The sequence below is a fragment of the Mixophyes fleayi genome, chromosome 10, assembly GCF_038048845.1.
Source record: "Mixophyes fleayi isolate aMixFle1 chromosome 10, aMixFle1.hap1, whole genome shotgun sequence".
In the NCBI taxonomy this organism is placed as follows: domain Eukaryota; kingdom Metazoa; phylum Chordata; class Amphibia; order Anura; family Limnodynastidae; genus Mixophyes; species Mixophyes fleayi.
In genome coordinates, this window is record NC_134411.1 from 13,449,203 (window position 1) to 13,468,254 (window position 19,052).

The 19,052-nt window shown below is 40.8% G+C and overlaps 1 protein-coding gene across 1 annotated transcript; it reads left to right on the top strand.

Moving 5' to 3' along the window:
- Positions 1-6,778: 6,778 nt before the first annotated feature.
- INS (insulin) lies at positions 6,779-11,657 on the top strand. Its single transcript, XM_075187472.1, has 2 exons — positions 6,779-6,982; positions 11,190-11,657. The coding sequence occupies exons 1-2, from the start codon at positions 6,799-6,801 to the stop codon at positions 11,330-11,332; spliced, it is 327 nt and encodes a 108-aa protein (XP_075043573.1). The 5' UTR covers positions 6,779-6,798; the 3' UTR covers positions 11,333-11,657.
- The last annotated feature ends 7,395 nt before the right edge of the window (positions 11,658-19,052 follow it).

The window sequence follows — 19,052 nt, forward strand, 5'->3', positions numbered from 1 at the left end:
CAGTTTTTTTGGATGATTTATTACCTCAACAATTAGATTACTTATCTCTAAAACAGTTGGAGCACTAAATTGGGTTATTTTAGGCACAAAAACATGTATTTTCCAACAAAATAGCAAAACAAAACCAAACAAAACCAAAACCAAAACCAAAACACGCAATGGCGGTTTTGCAAAACCAAAACCAAAACCAAAACACGACGGTAATCCAGATCCAAAACCGAATCCAAAACCAAAACACGGGGGTCAGTGACCATCTCTACTTGTAATATAAAAGTACTTTGCAGGATATTTCTGCACTAGCCATCATGGTCTGGATATTGTTGACATTAACAAATTCAAGCTGGAATATGTTGAGAGTAGTGACATTAGACAAATATTATCAAGAGAGTAATGTGAATTACATACAGTTCCTAACATCAGCCACCACCTATGCATACTGTTTACAGGCTGCCATATTGAGAATACACAACAGCAGCTGCAGTCAGTTGCCACCTATATGCTGGGGAAGTGAGACGAGAATGGACAAGCACTTAAGTGTACTGTACACTGAGAAGAACTGCAAACAAACTGCTGGGTTTCATCAGTAGAGTTTATCTTTAACGTTCTCTGTGTTCTGCAATTTTCTGCCACATCAGTCCCCAAAAGATTGAACTCAGCTCCCCCCCAAGTCACTGTCCTACTCATCAAAATGACCAGGGCTGGAAAATCATCATGAGCAGATTTATTTACTTTACATGTCCCAGCTGCCAGACACTTTTGTCCATGTAGGAAACAAGCTCATTAACGGTTTAATAGCCCTGTTATCTCCACCTGCATTAAATCCTTTACTGAATCAGCTGTTTCATCCTTTCCAAGCTGTTAGTTTCACAAGATGAATTTGTTATATGTTTCTCTCTTTTAAAGGTGCAGTTTGACATAGAAAGTATATCCCATTAAGATGCGCTCTGAAACAAAATCTGCTTTTCTTTGCATTTTGTGGACAGCACGGTGGCTAAGTGGTTAGCACTTCTGCCTCACAGCACTGGGGTCATGAGTTCAATTCCCGACCATGGCCTTATCTGTGTGAAGTTTGTATGTTCTCCCCGTGTTTGCGTGGGTTTCCTCCTACACGCCAAAAACATACTAGTAGGTTAATTGGTTGCTATCAAAATTGACCTTAGTCTCTCTGTGTGTGTATGTTAGGGAATTTAGACTGTAAGCTCCAATGGGGCAGGGACTGATGCGAGTGAGTTCTCTGTACAGCGCTGCGGAATCAGTGGCGCTATATAAATAATTGGTGATGATGATGATTTTGTACCTGGTGGAAAGGGCCATGTTGGAGGGTGTGCAAGTGACTGTAAATGGATTGACAGACATATCGGCATTGCCACAAAGTATATCACACAGTGGACATTGGGTCCTGATTAAAACCAGAACCAGGGCCTACCCATAATAATAGCTAAGCATAGACAAATAGCATGCGTATAGTTTCAATAATGTTTAACCTAGTCTTGCTAAAGCAATATCATCTCTCAAAACTAAAAATGTTCCTATTATTCAATACTGATCAATGGCAGAGTATAATCTCAACAATTCTGTGTAGCGATTTCAACACTCACTGTCTGTTCTTATTCCAATGACATTATAATTGAAGAGGGCGCTTTAATATGCAAAATGTTATTTTATAACCATGCTCAGTGATCATGACATGATTTTAGTGTACAAAGGTCCATCTAATAAAAGGTGCAGTATACTGCACTGCAGTGTCTCAGCCACTAAGTGTTCCTATCTCATTCATGTATGGGAATGCTATGGGGATAGTGAGTTTTCTGGCAGCCCAGAACAACACATGACCTGTTTGTAGTCCACTGAAAATGTCATTGCAAAGTGTTTTGTTTTTAACTTAGAGGCTCCCTCCAACACTGTTATATTGTGCAGTACTACAATACAGCTGCTAAGAGTAGAGGACACAAGGGTTAGGTTACCAACACAGCAGTCACACTATTGGTCTTTGTGATACAGTTATTTTATGGTTCACCTCTTCGCCTCTACCACCGACACATCTCCCCCTTCATTCCACCTATCATTTGGGGTCCCACAAGGCTCTGTTCTCAATCCTCTAGTTTTCTCACTCTACACCACTCCTCTTGGTGAACTGATTGGCTCATTCGGCCTCCAGTAACACCTCTACACTGATGACACCCAGATCTATCTCTCCTCCCTAACCTCTCCCTTTCTCTACTATCTTGTGTGACCAAATGTCTCTATGTTATGTCCGCATAGATGTCCAAAGCAACCTTAAAACTCAACATGTTCAACATAGTGTTTATTATTTTTCTACTTCCTTGAGTTACCACCTTCCCTCAAATTTCCCTCACTGTCAAAAACACCACAATTTCCTCAGTCTCCTTAGCCCTTTTGACTTGGCGTTACCCTTGACTTTGCCCACTGTATTATTTTTCAGATCTAATCTCTCTCAAAGTCCTGTCACCTTAACCTGCGGACAATTTCTAGAATACACCCTTTTCTTACCCAAAATGCAACTATAATTGGTATTCCTTCTCATCATCTCCCGCCTCAACTATCTATCCCTACTTCAGATACCCCGCACCACTCTGCAACTGTTTCCCCAAATCCTCCAGAAACCAATTCAAATTCCTCACTTTGACCTACAAGTCCCACAACAACACCACCCCTTCATACGTTGCAAAATACTCTCCCTTCCTCCCTTTTGACTGCCTCTGGCTTGGGTCTTGCCACCTCTTAGATAATCATCTCTCACTCCCTCCTAGAAGACAACTGTCGTCTCTGAACTTACCTTTCAAATTCTCTACAATGCCTGATCAGAAAGTCCTCATCTTTCAAATGTTTAAACGTTCTCTTAATAAACACTTCTGTGCTTAAGCCTACTCTACTCTCACTTACAAGGCTCACACTGGTACACACCCACTTCTGTCCCAATCTCCTTTCTGAGTCACACTCACTGCTCTTGTCTCAGCTCTGCCCTTTTCCCACTAGATTGTAATGTCTCTCATGAGCAGGGCCCTACAACATCTGCACTAATCTATACTCACCAATCAGACACTGTCTAACTTGCATAAGACAGATGACAGGTAATTGCTGATTGGTTGCTTTTATTTAGGGCCAGTGGTAACAAGGCGGGGGACTACTTGGTAATTATTTTGGCTTAGGGGTGCCGTGAAAATTTTTTGGAGACCCTAAGGGTGCCTTGAACTGAAAAAGTTTGGAATCCACTGCCCTAGACACCTGTAAGAATATGTTTATTAAAATGGATCACCGCATCAAGGAGATATATGAAGAACAACCTCACCTACATCTGACCTTTGCTATAATTTTTCAGGCAAGGAAGAACGAATAGGATTTTCAAGATGATTCCTAGAATAAAGAAAAGAAACAGGAACATTCTCACCAAATTATTAATGAAAGAGTGCAAATCTCAGTAGATTTACATTGGAAACTTGTGTAAATTCATGAGCCACTAGTTATCTTTTAAAATTTTGTTGGCTAGGAAATTCTGTGTCCCTATAACTTTCTTACCTACTCTTTTCAGGATTGAAGCAGTAAATGGTCAGCTGCTATTGAAAGGGTTAATGACCTTCGTTCTATTTATTTGATAAACTCTCTAAAATTTTCATTGATTCTACAATTGCCAAGCTTAAAGCAGCATGAACCACGTGTATATTGGAAAAGGCAGATATTGGTAAGTGGATTTGGAATTGTTATGAAAATTATCTTCTTCTTCCTGTACGCTTTTCTTTAAAAATGTACCTTCTCAGTAGCACAATTTTGCTGATGTGGGGCCTGATTCATTAAGGATCTTAACTTGAGAAACTTCTTATTTCAGTCTCCTGTGCAAAACCATGTTACAATGCAGGGGAGAAGGGGGGGGCAAATTAGTATTCTGTTTTGCACATAAGTTAAATACTGACTGTTTTTTCATGTAGCACACAAATATCAACTTTAAATTTCAGTGTACAAATAAGCTATCAAGTATTTGTGTGCTACATGAAAAAACAGGCAGTATTTAACTTATGTGCAAAACAGAATACTAATTTGCCCCCCCGCCCCCCCTCTTCCCCTGCATTGTAACATGGTTTAGTCCAGGAGACTGAAATAAGAAGTTTCTCAAGTTAAGATCCTTAATGAATCAGGCCCGTGTTTTGTAAAAATAAGTTCTGCCTGGTCTTAGGTCCCTGTCAGATGTATGGCTCCTAAGGGGAACATGTATCTTGTCTGGAATCTCTGGCAATGAAAAAAATACATAAAACAACTTACAATGGGGGGGTTTTATGAGACCTCCCAACTCTCCAGCTGGAGCAGGACTCTACTTATACTATGTAAGAAAATATATTGGCTTAAGGTCATGTATTGACTATAGGGGTCTTAATAAAGTCACTGTAAAAAATGAAAACCACCTGCAATAGATTTGTGAACATTACAGTCAAATTAAATGGACAAATGTGTTCGCTAAATTAGACCCTGGAGGAGCTTACTGTATAATATCACATGAATCAGGAAAAATATAAATGGAAGACAGTATTTAACTCATCCATTGTTCATTACAAATACCTTGAGATGTCTTTTAATTTATGTATGCGGCAACTGTCTTCCAAGGTTTTGCCATAGCAAGACCCAGATGCACAATCTCCTCATATTGGCCAATTTGGAGTGTGTTCACGGTGGAACAGTGGTCCTGCTATGCTAGGATAGGCCGACTTGGACTTGCTAGTGAGCAATAGGTGTTATATGTCTATACAAGTCTAGGTCACACACTGTATAGGGCCCATTTGGTTCCTGGGTGCTCTGCTACTTGTGATTCTCTGGTGTTTATCAACATAGAATGGGTGCAGACATGACTATGAGACCTAGTGTCACAGATCCCTGGATCATCTACTATCCCTGAATGAGCACTTTGTCCAGCATTATATTAACAGAACTGCATCATATTAGATTATGGGACCACATCTGGATGAATAGTTCACACCATCCAAACAGTGTGTTAACCTGTGGTTTCCTAGTCAAGTTGTAGAAGACATCGCCATTTACTCATGGACTATTACATTAACATTTAAAACACTACACAAGTCCTTGTGATGGCTCCTATCTGCAGAATAGTGTGATTTGAAATGACATCTTGTATACTTTAATACTTTCATTTGGTATTTACAGTCCACATACAGAGAATATAACAACATTTGTGAAAATAAAGCTGGATTCTCCTGTTCAAATCCTGCACCTTCCGCCTACACATACGTGAAGTTTATACAGCCCTGTATTAAATGTCTTATTAACAGTTGTACAATGATTCCAATCTGGCGACTGCTGATGTTTTATTTTTATTTTCTTGCTCGTTTATTTTCCAGGAATAATGTGCACAGGTGGTCAGGCCATCCATGAAGCTGAGCAGATAAATCAATGATACTAATGCTCAAGGGGACCTGCACTTTTAATAGGTAACTGTTCACACTTGTAGGAGGAGCAGCTAATGAGGCAGCAGAATTTTGGCAAGGTGCTTAGCTAAGGTGCTTTTCAGATGTATAAAATGAGTATGGGGACACAGAACGGTCACTGACACCTGTCATCTCTCCTCTGCACCAGACCTCACTTCCCACTTTTCCAGCATTCATCCAGGTAAGTGAAATGTCGATGTGAATATGGGATGTTAAGTTGATTTCCAATCAGGGGAAGGGAGCTCCTTAGGAGAATGGCACTAAATTTGTGGGCAGCACAGTGGCTCAGTGGTTAACACTTCTGCCTTACAGCACTGGGGTCATGAGTGCAATTCCCGACCATGGCCTTATCTGTGAGGAGTTTGTATGTTCTTCTCGTGTTTGCATGGGTTTCCTCCGGGTGCTCCGGTTTCCTCCCACACTCCAAAAACATACTGGTAGGTTAATTGGATGCTAACAAAATTGACTCTAGTCTGTCTGCCTGTGTCTGTCTCTGTTTGTGTGTGTGTGTGTGTGTGTGTGTATTAGGGAATTTAGATTGTAAGCCCCAAATGGGGCAGGGACTGATGTGAGTGAGTTCTCTGTACAGCGCTGCGAAATTAGTGGCGATATATAAATAAATGGTAATAATAATAATAAAAAATAATATGTAGAACTAACCTAGATATGGATTTTCAAATTCCTATAGGGTTTATCCACCATTTATTAATTTATAGTCACCCGCTCCACCTCTTGCAGTGCTGGACTCCACTATAATGTGTTACGACATATAGTACATTATGATGAAGCAAGCGAGCCTGTGGAGATGTAGTGCAGGCAACCTGTGAAACTGGCCCTTTACCAGGAGAGAGTTCTATGCCAGTCCTGGCCAACGTGTGGCTAGCCAGGTGCTGTGAAACTACAAGTGCCAGCGTGCCCTGCCAGCTATTTACTACATCTGGAGAGCCACAATTTTGGCCAAACCCGCTCTATGCAGAACTGATATCTTAGTCAGCACTTGAATTGCCTGTTTGGTACATCTAATGAATAAAATCAATGTTATTGAAAGGGTCTCTAAAAAAGAGTAGTTGGGTAAAAACTTAATAAAGTTTGAAAAATAATTCAATTCTTTATACTGCATTAAAAAAGGAAAAATATAACCTATCTTTCTATTTTTATACCTTCTTTCTATTATATCTTCAGTCATTTTCAGTCTTGTGATCACCTCATTTAAATGTTTTTTTTTGGTGATTCTTCTTCCTGTTCAATTCTACAAGTTCTCTCCAATTGACCATGCTGCCATATTGTCTCTCTACAACTCATGTCCTTTATTGCTGTGTCCGCAGCTCCACCCTCCACTCTTCTAAAGATGGCCCTGTGGATTCAGTGTCTCCCTCTGGCAATTCTTCTAAGTCTGTTTACACCCAACACCCAAGCCTTAGCCAATCAGCACCTGTGCGGGTCTCACCTAGTGGAAGCCTTGTACTTGGTGTGCGGAGAAAGAGGATTCTTCTACTATCCTAAGGTCAGAAGAGACCTTGAGCAGCCGCTAGGTAAGGTGCAAATATACTTTAAGAAAGTATTTTAAACTTTTCGAGACCTGAACAAATGTATACCTGCCTTAAAACCACTTGGGGCTAGATTTACTAAACTGATTTGAAAAAGTGGAGATGTTGCCTATAGCAACCAATCAGACTCTAGCTATCATTTATTTAGTACATTCTACAAAATGATAGCTAGAATCTGATTGGTTGCTATAGGCAACATCTTCACTTTTTCAAACCCGCAGTTTGGTAAATATATACCTTGATATCTGTTTCTAAACAGACAGTACTTAAGTACTAAACTTTACTACTGTTGTAAGGGACATGTAATACAGTGATATGATCTAAACAAACATAGAAATGTGAATTGTTTAAGGGGATAAATAACTTAGGGGTAATGTGATTATTTCTAGTGTGTGAAGCCTTTTAGTCACCAGAAAAAAAAATCAACATACAAGTGTTGCAAATAATTGAGGATGTTGATCAGCTTGTTTGATACAAAGCTTGAATTACTTTATTTAGTTAGTTTGATTGAAACAGTTACATTAGCTTAAATGTCTGGTAGGTTTTTTTAGAAGTATAATTTTCCAGTTGGTTTCAGAACTTGTGATACTTAGAGGTCTATTTATTAAAGGGCGAAAAGCCCCATCTCTGGCAAAAAAGGGTGTTTTCGCCAGTGATAGAGCTTTGCTCTATACATCAAGGGGTTAGCACCGGTGGTAGTCCCAGCCAGCCGTAAGATTTGCCTGGTCTTTATTATTTGAGAAACACATTTTTTAATTCAGCAGTAAAGTTTGGACTTTCAGTTCCACTGCTCATGCGTGAACCGACTAACCAGGTCATACATGTGCAGGACCCCTGAGACTTGCCCAGCGAAGGGGTAAGTTAACTCATCGAGTGATATATCTAAAATAATGATTATTTTCTCCCAGTCCAAGCCTCTTTTTTAACTAGTTTATCCTATTCGGTGCTAAGGATGAGTGGGACTTGTCCTCCACATATACCACTAGGGTGCAAGGATGACTCCCACTAGTCCTTAGTGCTGATGGGGTTCAAATAATTAAAAATAATACTTATCAGCCCCTCCCGGTATTTCCTGCCAGTGGGGGCTGGGTGAGAGGCGGAGCATAATGATGTCACTGAGCGCACCGTTCCAGCTACTGGAAAAATCCTGCAATACAGGGATTGGGGTAAGGGCACTAAAGTGCCCGATCTCCTCCATCCAGACACCTACAGTTTCATAGGCACCCTTATTAGAAAGAAGGGAATGTGCTCTTTCAAAGGATGTGACCCCTGAACAGTTATTGTCTGGAGATCATGTGTGTGACTATAACTCCTAACCAATGGAAATCATATCATTGTCAATGGATGGGTGAGGATCTCCCCATTCTGGCTTCAATAATCTCTGGGGCACTTTCATATGATGTGGTCCTTTAGTAGTTATTGCTTGCTGATCACGTGACCACTTGCCAATAGCACCCTACACTACAGGAAGCATTAAGAAGTCCAGAGATAGGGATGTTAATGCCTACATGTCGCTCATCCTGGCTTCAATAAACTCATTGATACAGCAGGTTGACTATTTTTTTTAAATAAAAGCGACAAAGGGTTTAAGTTAATAGGATAAACTAGAAATACTTGGCTTATAACTGCTATCCTGCACTTGCTGCTATCACTGCAGAATGCTGCCTATGATAGATACTGTACACCTCTCACATGAACCGACAGGGGCCCATGTGGGCTTGGGGGGGGGGTCCATTTGCCCAGAAAACCCCCTTGCTGCAATCAAATGATCCACCAGCTTCTGGGATCCTCCCAGTTAATGTTTTCATTAGATAAACTATAAAACACTGCCTACAGTCTATGACTATTTTTTGTGAGTTTCTGCCTATGTTTTAATGAACAGTGACCTCAACAAAATGGCCACCATTACTGGCCTTACTTCATATTTTATCTCTAGTGTAGTCTTTTGTTTTGGAACTAGTGCTCTAGTCACAGAGTTTTTCTGATAAATATATTTAAAAAAAATATGTAGTAAATCACCTGTGCTTCTCTGCAGTTTCTTTATGTGAAGCACGGCCTGAGGACTATAACCCAATTATTTTTTTTTTGGGTGCAAGGGGGATTAATATTAGTTTTGTACAGTAGTATTAATTTAGTAGGATGGTAGATTTATGCTTTAAATAAGGGCAATGGCACAGTACCACTTCTTTTCAGCAGCTGTTATACCAGGACAAGTGCAGTTTCATTGTTCTGTATATTCTGCAAGTAATTCAGAACTGTAAGCACTATGGGGGGGGAATCCATGCTTGATATTTGCACTGCTCCCCTTCTACTGTAAAACTGACTTTGGCTCTAACTCTTACAATGATGTACCACAGCTTGTTTTGTGCAATAACATTGATCCCTGCCTATTCCCGGCTTTCGCACTGCAACAGCTGGCACCGACCAATCACGTGGCTTCTTTCCCACAGGGTGGGGCTGGAGTGGAGCCATGTGACAGACATATGTCGCACGGTTTCCCTTTTGCAGACGGTGAGCAGAGTCATGACGTGGCCGGCAGGACCACTCCTCAGTAGCTGCTTTTGTATGATTCTTTTATTGCTTTCTCCAAAATTAAGCATTTGGAACTCCCCTCTAGAATCCATTCTGTTGCCCTTGAGATATTCATGCTGCTGCTACTAGATATGGTGGTAATGACATAAGTTTCAGATGAAAAGATGTCAGGGAAAAACTGAGGATACTGATGAGTAAATTATTGGGTTTGCAAACAGGTAGAAGCCAATATTGCTCAGCTATATAATCCTGGATTCTTGTGTTGAGAGAAATTGCTATGATAGCACGTGACATTAAAGCTCAGGCTGTAATGTGTTACTATAGCACATTATTATCAGTTGTTGGTATCAGGGGAGCGCAAGGAAGCCAGAACCCAGGAACTTGTCTAAAGCTGCAAGTATAACAACTCACAGCCAGAATAGAGCAGTTCAGAACCGGCAGTGGTAGCGGTTAACACTTGAGTGTGGTTATAGGGAAAGCATGGCTACTTTCTCTTTATACAATAAGCTAGTATAGGAAGAAGGGTTAGGTAGGAAAAATTTAAAATTGAAGCTAAAACATTATACATGTTTGACTCCTGTGGGTATATTTACTAAATTATGGGTTTGAAAAGTGGAGATATTGTCTATAGCAACCAATAAGATTCTTTATTTAGTACATTGTAGAATGTACTAAATAAATGATAACTAGGGGCATGATTCATTAGTGATCTTATCTTGTGCAAAAGTTAAGATGCTTATTTTAAGAAGAATCAGGGAGATAAGAGTGAAGTTAAGATGGATTTTGATTCTTATCTCCCTTTTCTGGGCATGAACAGAGTGGATTTGCTTAAGATTAGCAAAAAAAGTGCAGATAAGATCACTAATACCACTTTCATACTGCCGCCCCTGCAATATCCCGGGTTTTTGAAGCCAGGTTTTTGCAGGGTCTCGGAGCGTCCCAGCTCAGAAACACCATCCATACTGCACCTCGGACCCGGGAATTTCCCGGATTGACCCCATTCATACTGCACAAGTCTATGCCCTGGCAATTTGTGGGAGTCATCACCAGAGCACTTTTCATTGGCTGAAAGCTGGAATATGAAAGAAAAAAAATCTCTCTCTCTCTCCCTCTCCCTCTCTCTCTCTCTCTCTCTCCCTCTCTCTCTCTCTCCCTCTCTCCCTCCCCCTCTTTCCCTCTCCCTCTCTCCCTCTCCCTCTCCCTCTCTCTCTCTCTCTCTCCCATATGCAACTATGCAAAAACCCGGGTTGCACCATTCATAGTGCAGGTCCAACCCGGGAATTACCCCTCGATAAATCCCGGGTTGAAGACCCGGGTTTTTAGACCCGGGATTTTTCACTTGTACCATTCATACTGCACCAAGACCCGGGTCGTTTTAGCTCGCCCCGGGAAAAACCCGGGATTTTGGTGCAGTATGAATGGGGTATAATAAATCAGGCCCCAGTATCTTATTGGTTGCTATAGGAAACATCTCCACTTTTTCAAAACCCACAGCTTGATAATTTACCCTCTGCTTTCCTATGCCAGTCTTACATTTTTAAAGTATGTTAAAACATAATGTTATTTGGTTGCAATCATCTTGTAACCAATAAATAAGTGTACCAAGGTGTAAGTAAAGGCTGTGTACTAATGAAAATACAATTCTATTTTATCTCTGCAGTAAGCGGGCCCCAGGACAGCGAGCTGGACGGAATGAAGCTTCAGTCACAGGTCCAGGAGTATCAGATGAGAAAGAGGGGCATCGTGGAACAGTGCTGCCACAGCACATGCTCACTCTACGAGCTGGAGAACTACTGCAACTAAGAGCCGACGGGACCGCCAGCAGGGCACTTATATGAATGTCTCCTTCTATGCAAATCTATTACGCGTTATAACAACACAAAACAAATTACCTTTCAACCCACAATATTCTCCTTTCTCTAGATACATTAATATATCTACCTATGTAGATGTCTACCTATAAAACATAGAAAAGAAACATAACTAGAAATAGTTATATCTATAATATAAATGTCTAGTGGCGTTTGTTAGTCTGTCTGTGTGTGTGTGGAAAAAATAAAATCAAGCTGCAGCGCCACCTGCTGGGTGGAGTTATACACTGACCTACTAAATTCTTAGTGTGTGTGAAAAAAAAATTCAGAAAGGGCTGAAATTTGGTATACTAAGATGTTTTTAATTTGTTAATTTAATTTGTTAATTGTTAAAAGTGTTTATAAAGATTTTAAAATATATATATATATATTTCTTGAAGGAGAAGTGACAGTTGGGAGTGGTTAGTGGTTGCCGGGGGTGACAGTGGGGAGTGGTTGGTGGTTGAGGCCTGGGCTATGGCCCAAATGCATGACAAGAACCTTTTTAACACCTTAAGTAGCTTGATTTGACTAGAATGCATGAGTATCATGCACGGGTTAACTTGTATACATATATATATGATAACCCTGAACATGCCCATATTTAAGATTGTATCTTTTTGTTCACTTTGTGTTTCTATTGGCTGAAAAATCCAGCTCCTATAATTATTCTATTAATATATAGCATATTTATTAAGTTGCGACTAGACAGTGTTACTTTGTACGGACTGTACGTAGACATGAGTGGAATACTGAAGGACAGGTGGGAAAGACATACAAAAAAAAGAGTGGGTTCATACAAGGGTATCAGGTCTTCTGAGACCAACAGACAGGGTGCAGAGAAAGGATACAGTTGTGAGAAGAATTTCGTTAACCCAGTGCTTTTCTGATACTGAATGGGGTGAAATGCCCATAATGTTATACAAAGCCTCTTTTCATAATATAAGTGTCCTGTACCTATCCATCTCTTTCCCTGCTTGCATACAAATAAATGTAAGAGATAAAGCATTTATTCTGGTATTATTTAACTGCGCTACTGTGTGTATAATAAGTTTGATTTATAAATACATTAAGTCAAGATTTATACGCTGTGGGTCTGTCATCGGGCTCCCAGCTGCTGTGATTAGCTTGTGGTTTTTAGATCCAACTAAAGGGAAATAAGAGAGGGAAAAAATACATTGTGTAAGACGAACAAAGAAAAATCAACCTCACATTTTTTTTTTTCCAGCCTAAATCCATTCTTAAAGTATCTTATTATAAAGACTGCAAACACTTTATACAGCGAATCAGGCAGCCATGGCAATAGAAAGGTTAAATTGGCAGTCAAACAGGGCATGCAATCTCATGGATTTTGGAAGGGGTGTATAAGGGGACACAGGGGTACACAAAGCCAAAAGACCTTATATCCCATTGTAAGAGAAGCAGTGCTGCTTTCTATTAAAGAAGAAGTTATGGCTAGAAGGGGTGGGGGCTTTTTGACTGTTGGCTGAAAGCCACTCGCTGTTGCCTACCCCCAAACCCCCCTATCCCTCTCCGCCCCCCGCATTTCTTATCCTGAGCTGACCCCCTGTTTGGCTTACGTCCAGAAAGCAAACCTCGAGCCCCTCGGAAAGCCCTGAGACTGAACGCCCCAGTCTGATTGGCCCCCCTCTCTGCGATACGGGGGGCTTCCTGCTTTGAGGCAGCTGGGAGCTCTGTGCTTTGTCTCCTGTGCTGAAGGAGGGGGAGAGGGGTTGAAAGGTTAGGGGAGCAACTCTCTACAGTTGATGGAAAGGGGTTAATGTAGTGATGCTCTGCAAGTCTGTGATAGGGAATAAGCTAAGGGTACAGTGTTCTACAGATCCCTGCCAAGTAATAGCTCTACAACTCCCTGATAGGAAGGAAGTTGATTAATGAAACAATGTTCTACCAGTCTATTTAAGGAATTGATTAATAACAACGTAATGCTCTGCAAGTTGAAAGAATAGTTTTATAGGGAAGTATTTTGTAGCTCCAACTGAAAAGACTGGTTAGTAGGGTGATGCTCTGCTGCAGCGTACAGACAAATGAATTATACGCTGCAGCTGTGGTAGTCTAAGTAGTGTAGCAAAATTCTGCAGATCTGTAAATGATTGGGTGTTGGTGTGATGTGCTGTAGGTACAGGGGAGTGTTTGAGATTAAGCAAACAGTATAGCATTTGAGAAATGATTATAATTTATAAAGGTCTTACACATACTTGCCAACATTTTTTTTTCTGTTTCCGGGAGATGCTGGCTGGGACGTGGGCGTGCAGGGGGCGGGGCTGCGAAATCGCGTCATTTTGGCCCCGCCCCCGTGACGGAATGACGCAAATCGCGTCATTTTACAGTGGGGGCGGGGCTAAACGCCGCGATTCCGGGTGAATCGCGGCGTTTAAACTAAATTTTTCCCCCTTCCTATCAGGGAGATTGCCACACTCGTCCGGGAGACTCTCGCAAAATGCGGGAGTCTCCCGGACAATCCGGGAGAGTTGGCAAGTATGGTCTTACATCTAGTATAAGCCGGGCCGACATATGTGTCTCATAGGTTGTGTGCAGAAAGGTAGTAGAGGGTCAAAAAACAGAGAAGAGGGAGATGAAAAGTAAAATTGGAGAATTGTTACCTTATAGCTGCAGGTAAAGTCTAGATAATATGGTTGCTGTGTCATTTCTCCTGGGAAAGAGAATAAAAACATAAGGAGCTTGATTCATTAAGGCACGCAGAATGAACGTAATGTGCGTTTCTTTTTTTAAAACGCATGTGAAACAGGTATACGCACACCGGTATTCAAGAAGGTAAAGATACGTGTGGTGGTGAATACGGGTCTAGGTGCGCTCTGCTCTGTTAGACAGGACACTACAGGATACGTCCAATACATATGAGGAATATAAACTCACAAAAGAACGCACAGGAAAAAAACTATTCAATTCATGTCACCTGTTAATAATATAGCCAATAATGACAAAACATTAAAAAAACTTGTTTTTCCCCATGAAAAACATTTATTGGGATATAATTAATTTGTACTGTACATAAAAAAAAATTTGCTCCAGATTGCAAACACATGTTTTAGAATACATCTCAGCCGTTATCACTAGTACATACTTGCTCACTCTCCCGCAATGTCCGAGAGATTCCCGGAAGAGCAGGTCATTCTCCCACATGGGAGTGTCAATGACTCAATGTCGTTTTCAGTTCGCTGACTTGAGCAAAATGATGTGATTGGTCTTGCCCCGCCCACTTCCCACCTCCCACCACACACCCTGTCCGGGATCTTCCAGAGCTCAAAAATTGAAAGTTGGCAAGTATGTACTAGTATTAAAAAAATAAGAGCTGAAATAAACATGAAGGAAATTAAAAGCTGAGGCTGTGTCATGTAACGAAATTTATGTTAAAAAGTTTAATGATGTGTATGCCCATCTGATATCATATGAGAGGGCTAAGGAATAGTCTATAAAAGTGATGGGGGCAGAGAAAAATCATTCTCTGGAGTTTGTGGGCATTGCCTGACCACCCTTCCTGGTTTGGATGGACCTCCGTGCCTGCTATGGCTGGTCGAGCTGTTCTCTGATTGCCTGCTTCTAGTTCCTGGTGTGTCTGGCATTCGATTGTGGAGGTCCTGGATGGCGTGTTGCCAGAAAATGCAGTGCAGTCAACGGCCAGTGGTTGGGGCGCACATTACAGTAATGGATATGCTGAACCCACCTCTCGGCTATAGTCTCTGTGCAAGTATCGCCCCCGTGGTTCAGCTTGTGGTTATGCGCCTTTCAGCCCAGAAGGATTGCGGGTTCATGGAGTGCCTGGGATTGAGTGTCCTGGTAAGGTAGATATGTGTTCCCCGGGTGTATTTTGGTTGTTCACCCCATTTGGTGATATCCCATGGTTAATTCTGGGATATCCTGGTTGCCTGGCGTGTGTTGTACTTACTGCTCTTTTCACCATCACCATATTTGGGTTGCAAAAAAAACTCCTTTTATTATTGCCACAATTATGTCTTGTGTTAAATATTTAAAGATGTTAAATAAGTTATTAAGAGGTTTAAGTGGAGTGAGAGATATCAGCCATGAAGCATTTTATCGGCACTTAGACTAGGCCTGTAGCTGGAGCAAGCGATACGGCTGAAAGACAAGAAGCCCTGATCTTGAATCGGACGCTGCTGTGTGTGCTCAAGTTTGACACATCCACAGTCCATTGAATACTGGCATAGGCCCCTTCCCCACCCTGTTCCCTCACTAAAGTCGTAATCTGTAGTAAGTGTCCTTTGCGCTCGGAGTTGAATTGGAATTTGTTGCTTTCTGTGGCGTATGGTCCCTTTCTGGGCATGTGTAGGGTAATTATACGCAAAAAACGACAGCTATGCTCCTTAATGAATGAGGCCCAAGATGTCTACTACTGTTTTTTTTAATGTGTGTGAGTATTACGTATGTGGGTATATTTAAATTTACATAATGCACTTAACAGTATGTGCATTATTATCATTATTATTATTATTACTCACAATGGACACTGTGTACATTAGAATACACAGAAAAATGCGTGTACCACTGACCCTGGCATAGCGACTGCAATGGCATACAGCCAGGCATCCAAACTATTCACAGAGTGGCTACAGCTTTAATACACCAATAATAGGATGATTCTTTGCATTATGTACAGAACAGTTTATGTCTTCTTTATTATACCCAGATTAGTAAACAGATCTGGGGGTAAATGTATCAAGCTGAGAGTTGAAAAAACCAATCAGATTCTAGCTGTCATTTATTTAGTGCATTCTACAAAATGACAGCTAGAATCTGATTGGTTGCTATAGGCAACATCTCCACTTTTCAAACCCGCCGGCAAACTCTCAGCTTGATACATTTACCCCCTGGTGCATAGAAAAGTAAAGCGTATATTACGTAATAGAACAATGTGAACCTGGATCTATGCTGAACATCTACTGTAAACATAACTTTATTGTATTTGTGGTATGTGCAATCAGTGAGTTAGAAAGCATTGTGCACTGAACATTGTGTTCTATACATGAAGCTGAGTATCTGAGTATAATTTGCAGAGTCAAACCCATGATCTTTTGCCAAAAATGTGTCTTGATAATATATAATAACTATGGATAGTTTTATATACATAGGGACTCATTTAGAGTCGGACGCAATGTACTTCTAAGACTTGTAGGAGTGGGAGTGTGCTGCAGCTTGGTAGGGTATTACGAGTGGCATGCAACCCCAGCTGCGTCCCACTCATAATAACCTACCGAGCTGCGAGCAGTTCGTGCAGCTAGCTAACTACTTGCGCCACCTAATTCCTGCCGCACAGTTTTAGCCCTTTTTTGACGAGTGTTCCGTCTGCATCCAGGATTTACCTACGTGGTCACACCCCCTGTGTCTATATTATGCAAGTTCAAGCCTTCACAATTCCGCGTTCCGCCCTTTCCCTTCCACTAGGCCTCAAGCTGTCGCAAGTGTAAATTGCGTCCAAGATGCAGGCGGATATGGTGCTTGCATTCTACACAGAGCAATATTTACCTGTGTTAAGCTGGGTACACACTAAAGTTTTTCCCTCCAACTTTTTATGCCGACCGATTTTACATCCGATCGATGGTCCAATCGCTCGGTCCATGGACTGCATACACACTAGCCTTGTTTTAGACGATAAAGGGAAGAGCGGACGTCCCGGTTGCGACTTTTTACAGCCATGTTGTCGTGAGCAATGATTTTAATTTTGTACACACTGAAGCATCATTTGCGGGGCATGTAACGATATACCAAAGACATTAGCATCAAGGGACAGAGCTTTCACTATAGTCAACACCCAAAACCACATAAAAAGAGAAGACAACACTGTCTTTTCAATCATTCCTATTTTTTAACCTAGAATGGGTTCAGTAGAAGAAGAATAAGCTACTGCACTTTTCCTGCTTGCTGTGGCAAGGAGACTGCAGGTACGGAAACAAAGAGAAAGAAGGAGAAAGAAAAGATCTTGTTGGAGCAAAGATTGGATCATGAGGAGAGACACATTCTCTCATATGCCCCTGCATCTCCCACAATGCTCTATTCTCTGCGAGCATTATCTCTGATTGGTCCACAGCAGAAACGAACGCCCATGTCTGAGTGTATAAAACTACAGAGGAGCCTGTCTGGCACCGAGGAACGTGAGAAGATGGTGGGTGAGGAGATGGTGTCAGTGGGGATTGCTGCTATGGAGACGGAGACAGAGTCACAAATGGCGCTGGAAGGCCCCAAAAATTATGAAAAAGTTAAGGTGGGGGATGTAGATGCTCTAGAAGACAAATAAATAAAATTTACTGCACTTAAAAGAGCAAAACCAATGAGTCCCAGAGAGGTGGAGATGATGGTAAAAGTACTGGACCAGTACGGTTACGACTGTCAAAAGCGAAAGTACAGAAAAGTTAATAATAGAAAGGAAGTTATAATGCAAAAACTACTGCGATTATTGAAGGAAAAACTTGGAAAGAAAATAAATAAATTCCAAGTCCAGAAGAGGTGGTCGGACCTTAAAAATAAAGAGGAAAGGAGACTGGTGCAAATTCGTAGAAACATTAAAAAAAGTGAGTAGCACGTGTAGTGTACCTGTTTGAAGGACTTTATGTATTTCATTCTAGTTTCACACGAAGCAATGCAAACGCCTGATTTGTAACATCCTTTTTTTTCGTCAGCACGAAGAATTAACGGTGAGAGATGGCCTGTTTAAATACCACTGGTACCACTGATGTAACACCTGTTATCAAACAAGAACAAATTGATGTTAAATACCAAGATATGAAAGAAGTTATACACAAAGGTATTTCAATGAGCATGTGTAGACAACTAAATGCTTTGGGCACATACCTGTACCGTTATAATAACCAAAATGGCGCCTGTTTTCCAGAATCTATGGAGGTCAAGCCCACTATTGTTGCGATTGTGCTAGAGGGACCACAACATAAACTGATCTCGAGCAGTGTGCAAGGTGAGCAAATGAGACTATTTCTGGTGTTGGATTAAGACTTTTGATAACTTTATTACAGATATAGAAGTTTAATGCTAAACATTTTTTATTTCCTTGTTTTGTAGATACCATCGTCATATCCAATGAAAGTTCTGAGGGAGAAAAAAACGTTCTAAAGCAATCAAAGGGAATATAAATAAGCGACATCAAGAAAAAAATTAAAAACCTTGAGAATAATTTTGTTCAAATGTTTATGCTGTTTGGAACTGTTCTACCACAAACCACTAGCATCATTAAAGTCTAATACTACTTTTTTCACTTGTCATATTCTACAATAAAAAATGTTGCACTTTTTCCAGCAATAAAACTGTTGCATTAACACTGTGTGGTTTTTTTCTGGGTATTTTACAAATATTAGTTAATAAAGGTTAATATGACTTTATAAGTTTAATAGTTTATAAAGGTATAAGTTTATAAAGGGTAAATATGAATAGGTTCCCAATATAGATGTAAAAGGTTACATAACACACGTGCTTTACGCATGTGAAATGGTCTGCAACTAGACAGGTGCAATACACATGTATACAAAACACAATTCAGTGATGTCCGGACACCGCATAACATGGGACAGGTACAAGCATCATAAATTTACATATACACGCCCCCAATGGAGCCCCAGGTCGAGGAAGTATCGGAGGATTGTCCTGAATTGGGCGGAGATTTATACACA

Excerpts from the sequence above, each read along its gene's own strand:
- INS (XM_075187472.1), top strand. The coding sequence starts at position 6,799 with ATGGCCCTGTGGATTCAGTGTCTCCCTCTGGCAATTCTTCTAAGTCTG. Across the intron at positions 6,983-11,189 it reads AGACCTTGAGCAGCCGCTAG|TAAGCGGGCCCCAGGACAGC; the intron begins GTAAGGTGCAAA and ends TTATCTCTGCAG.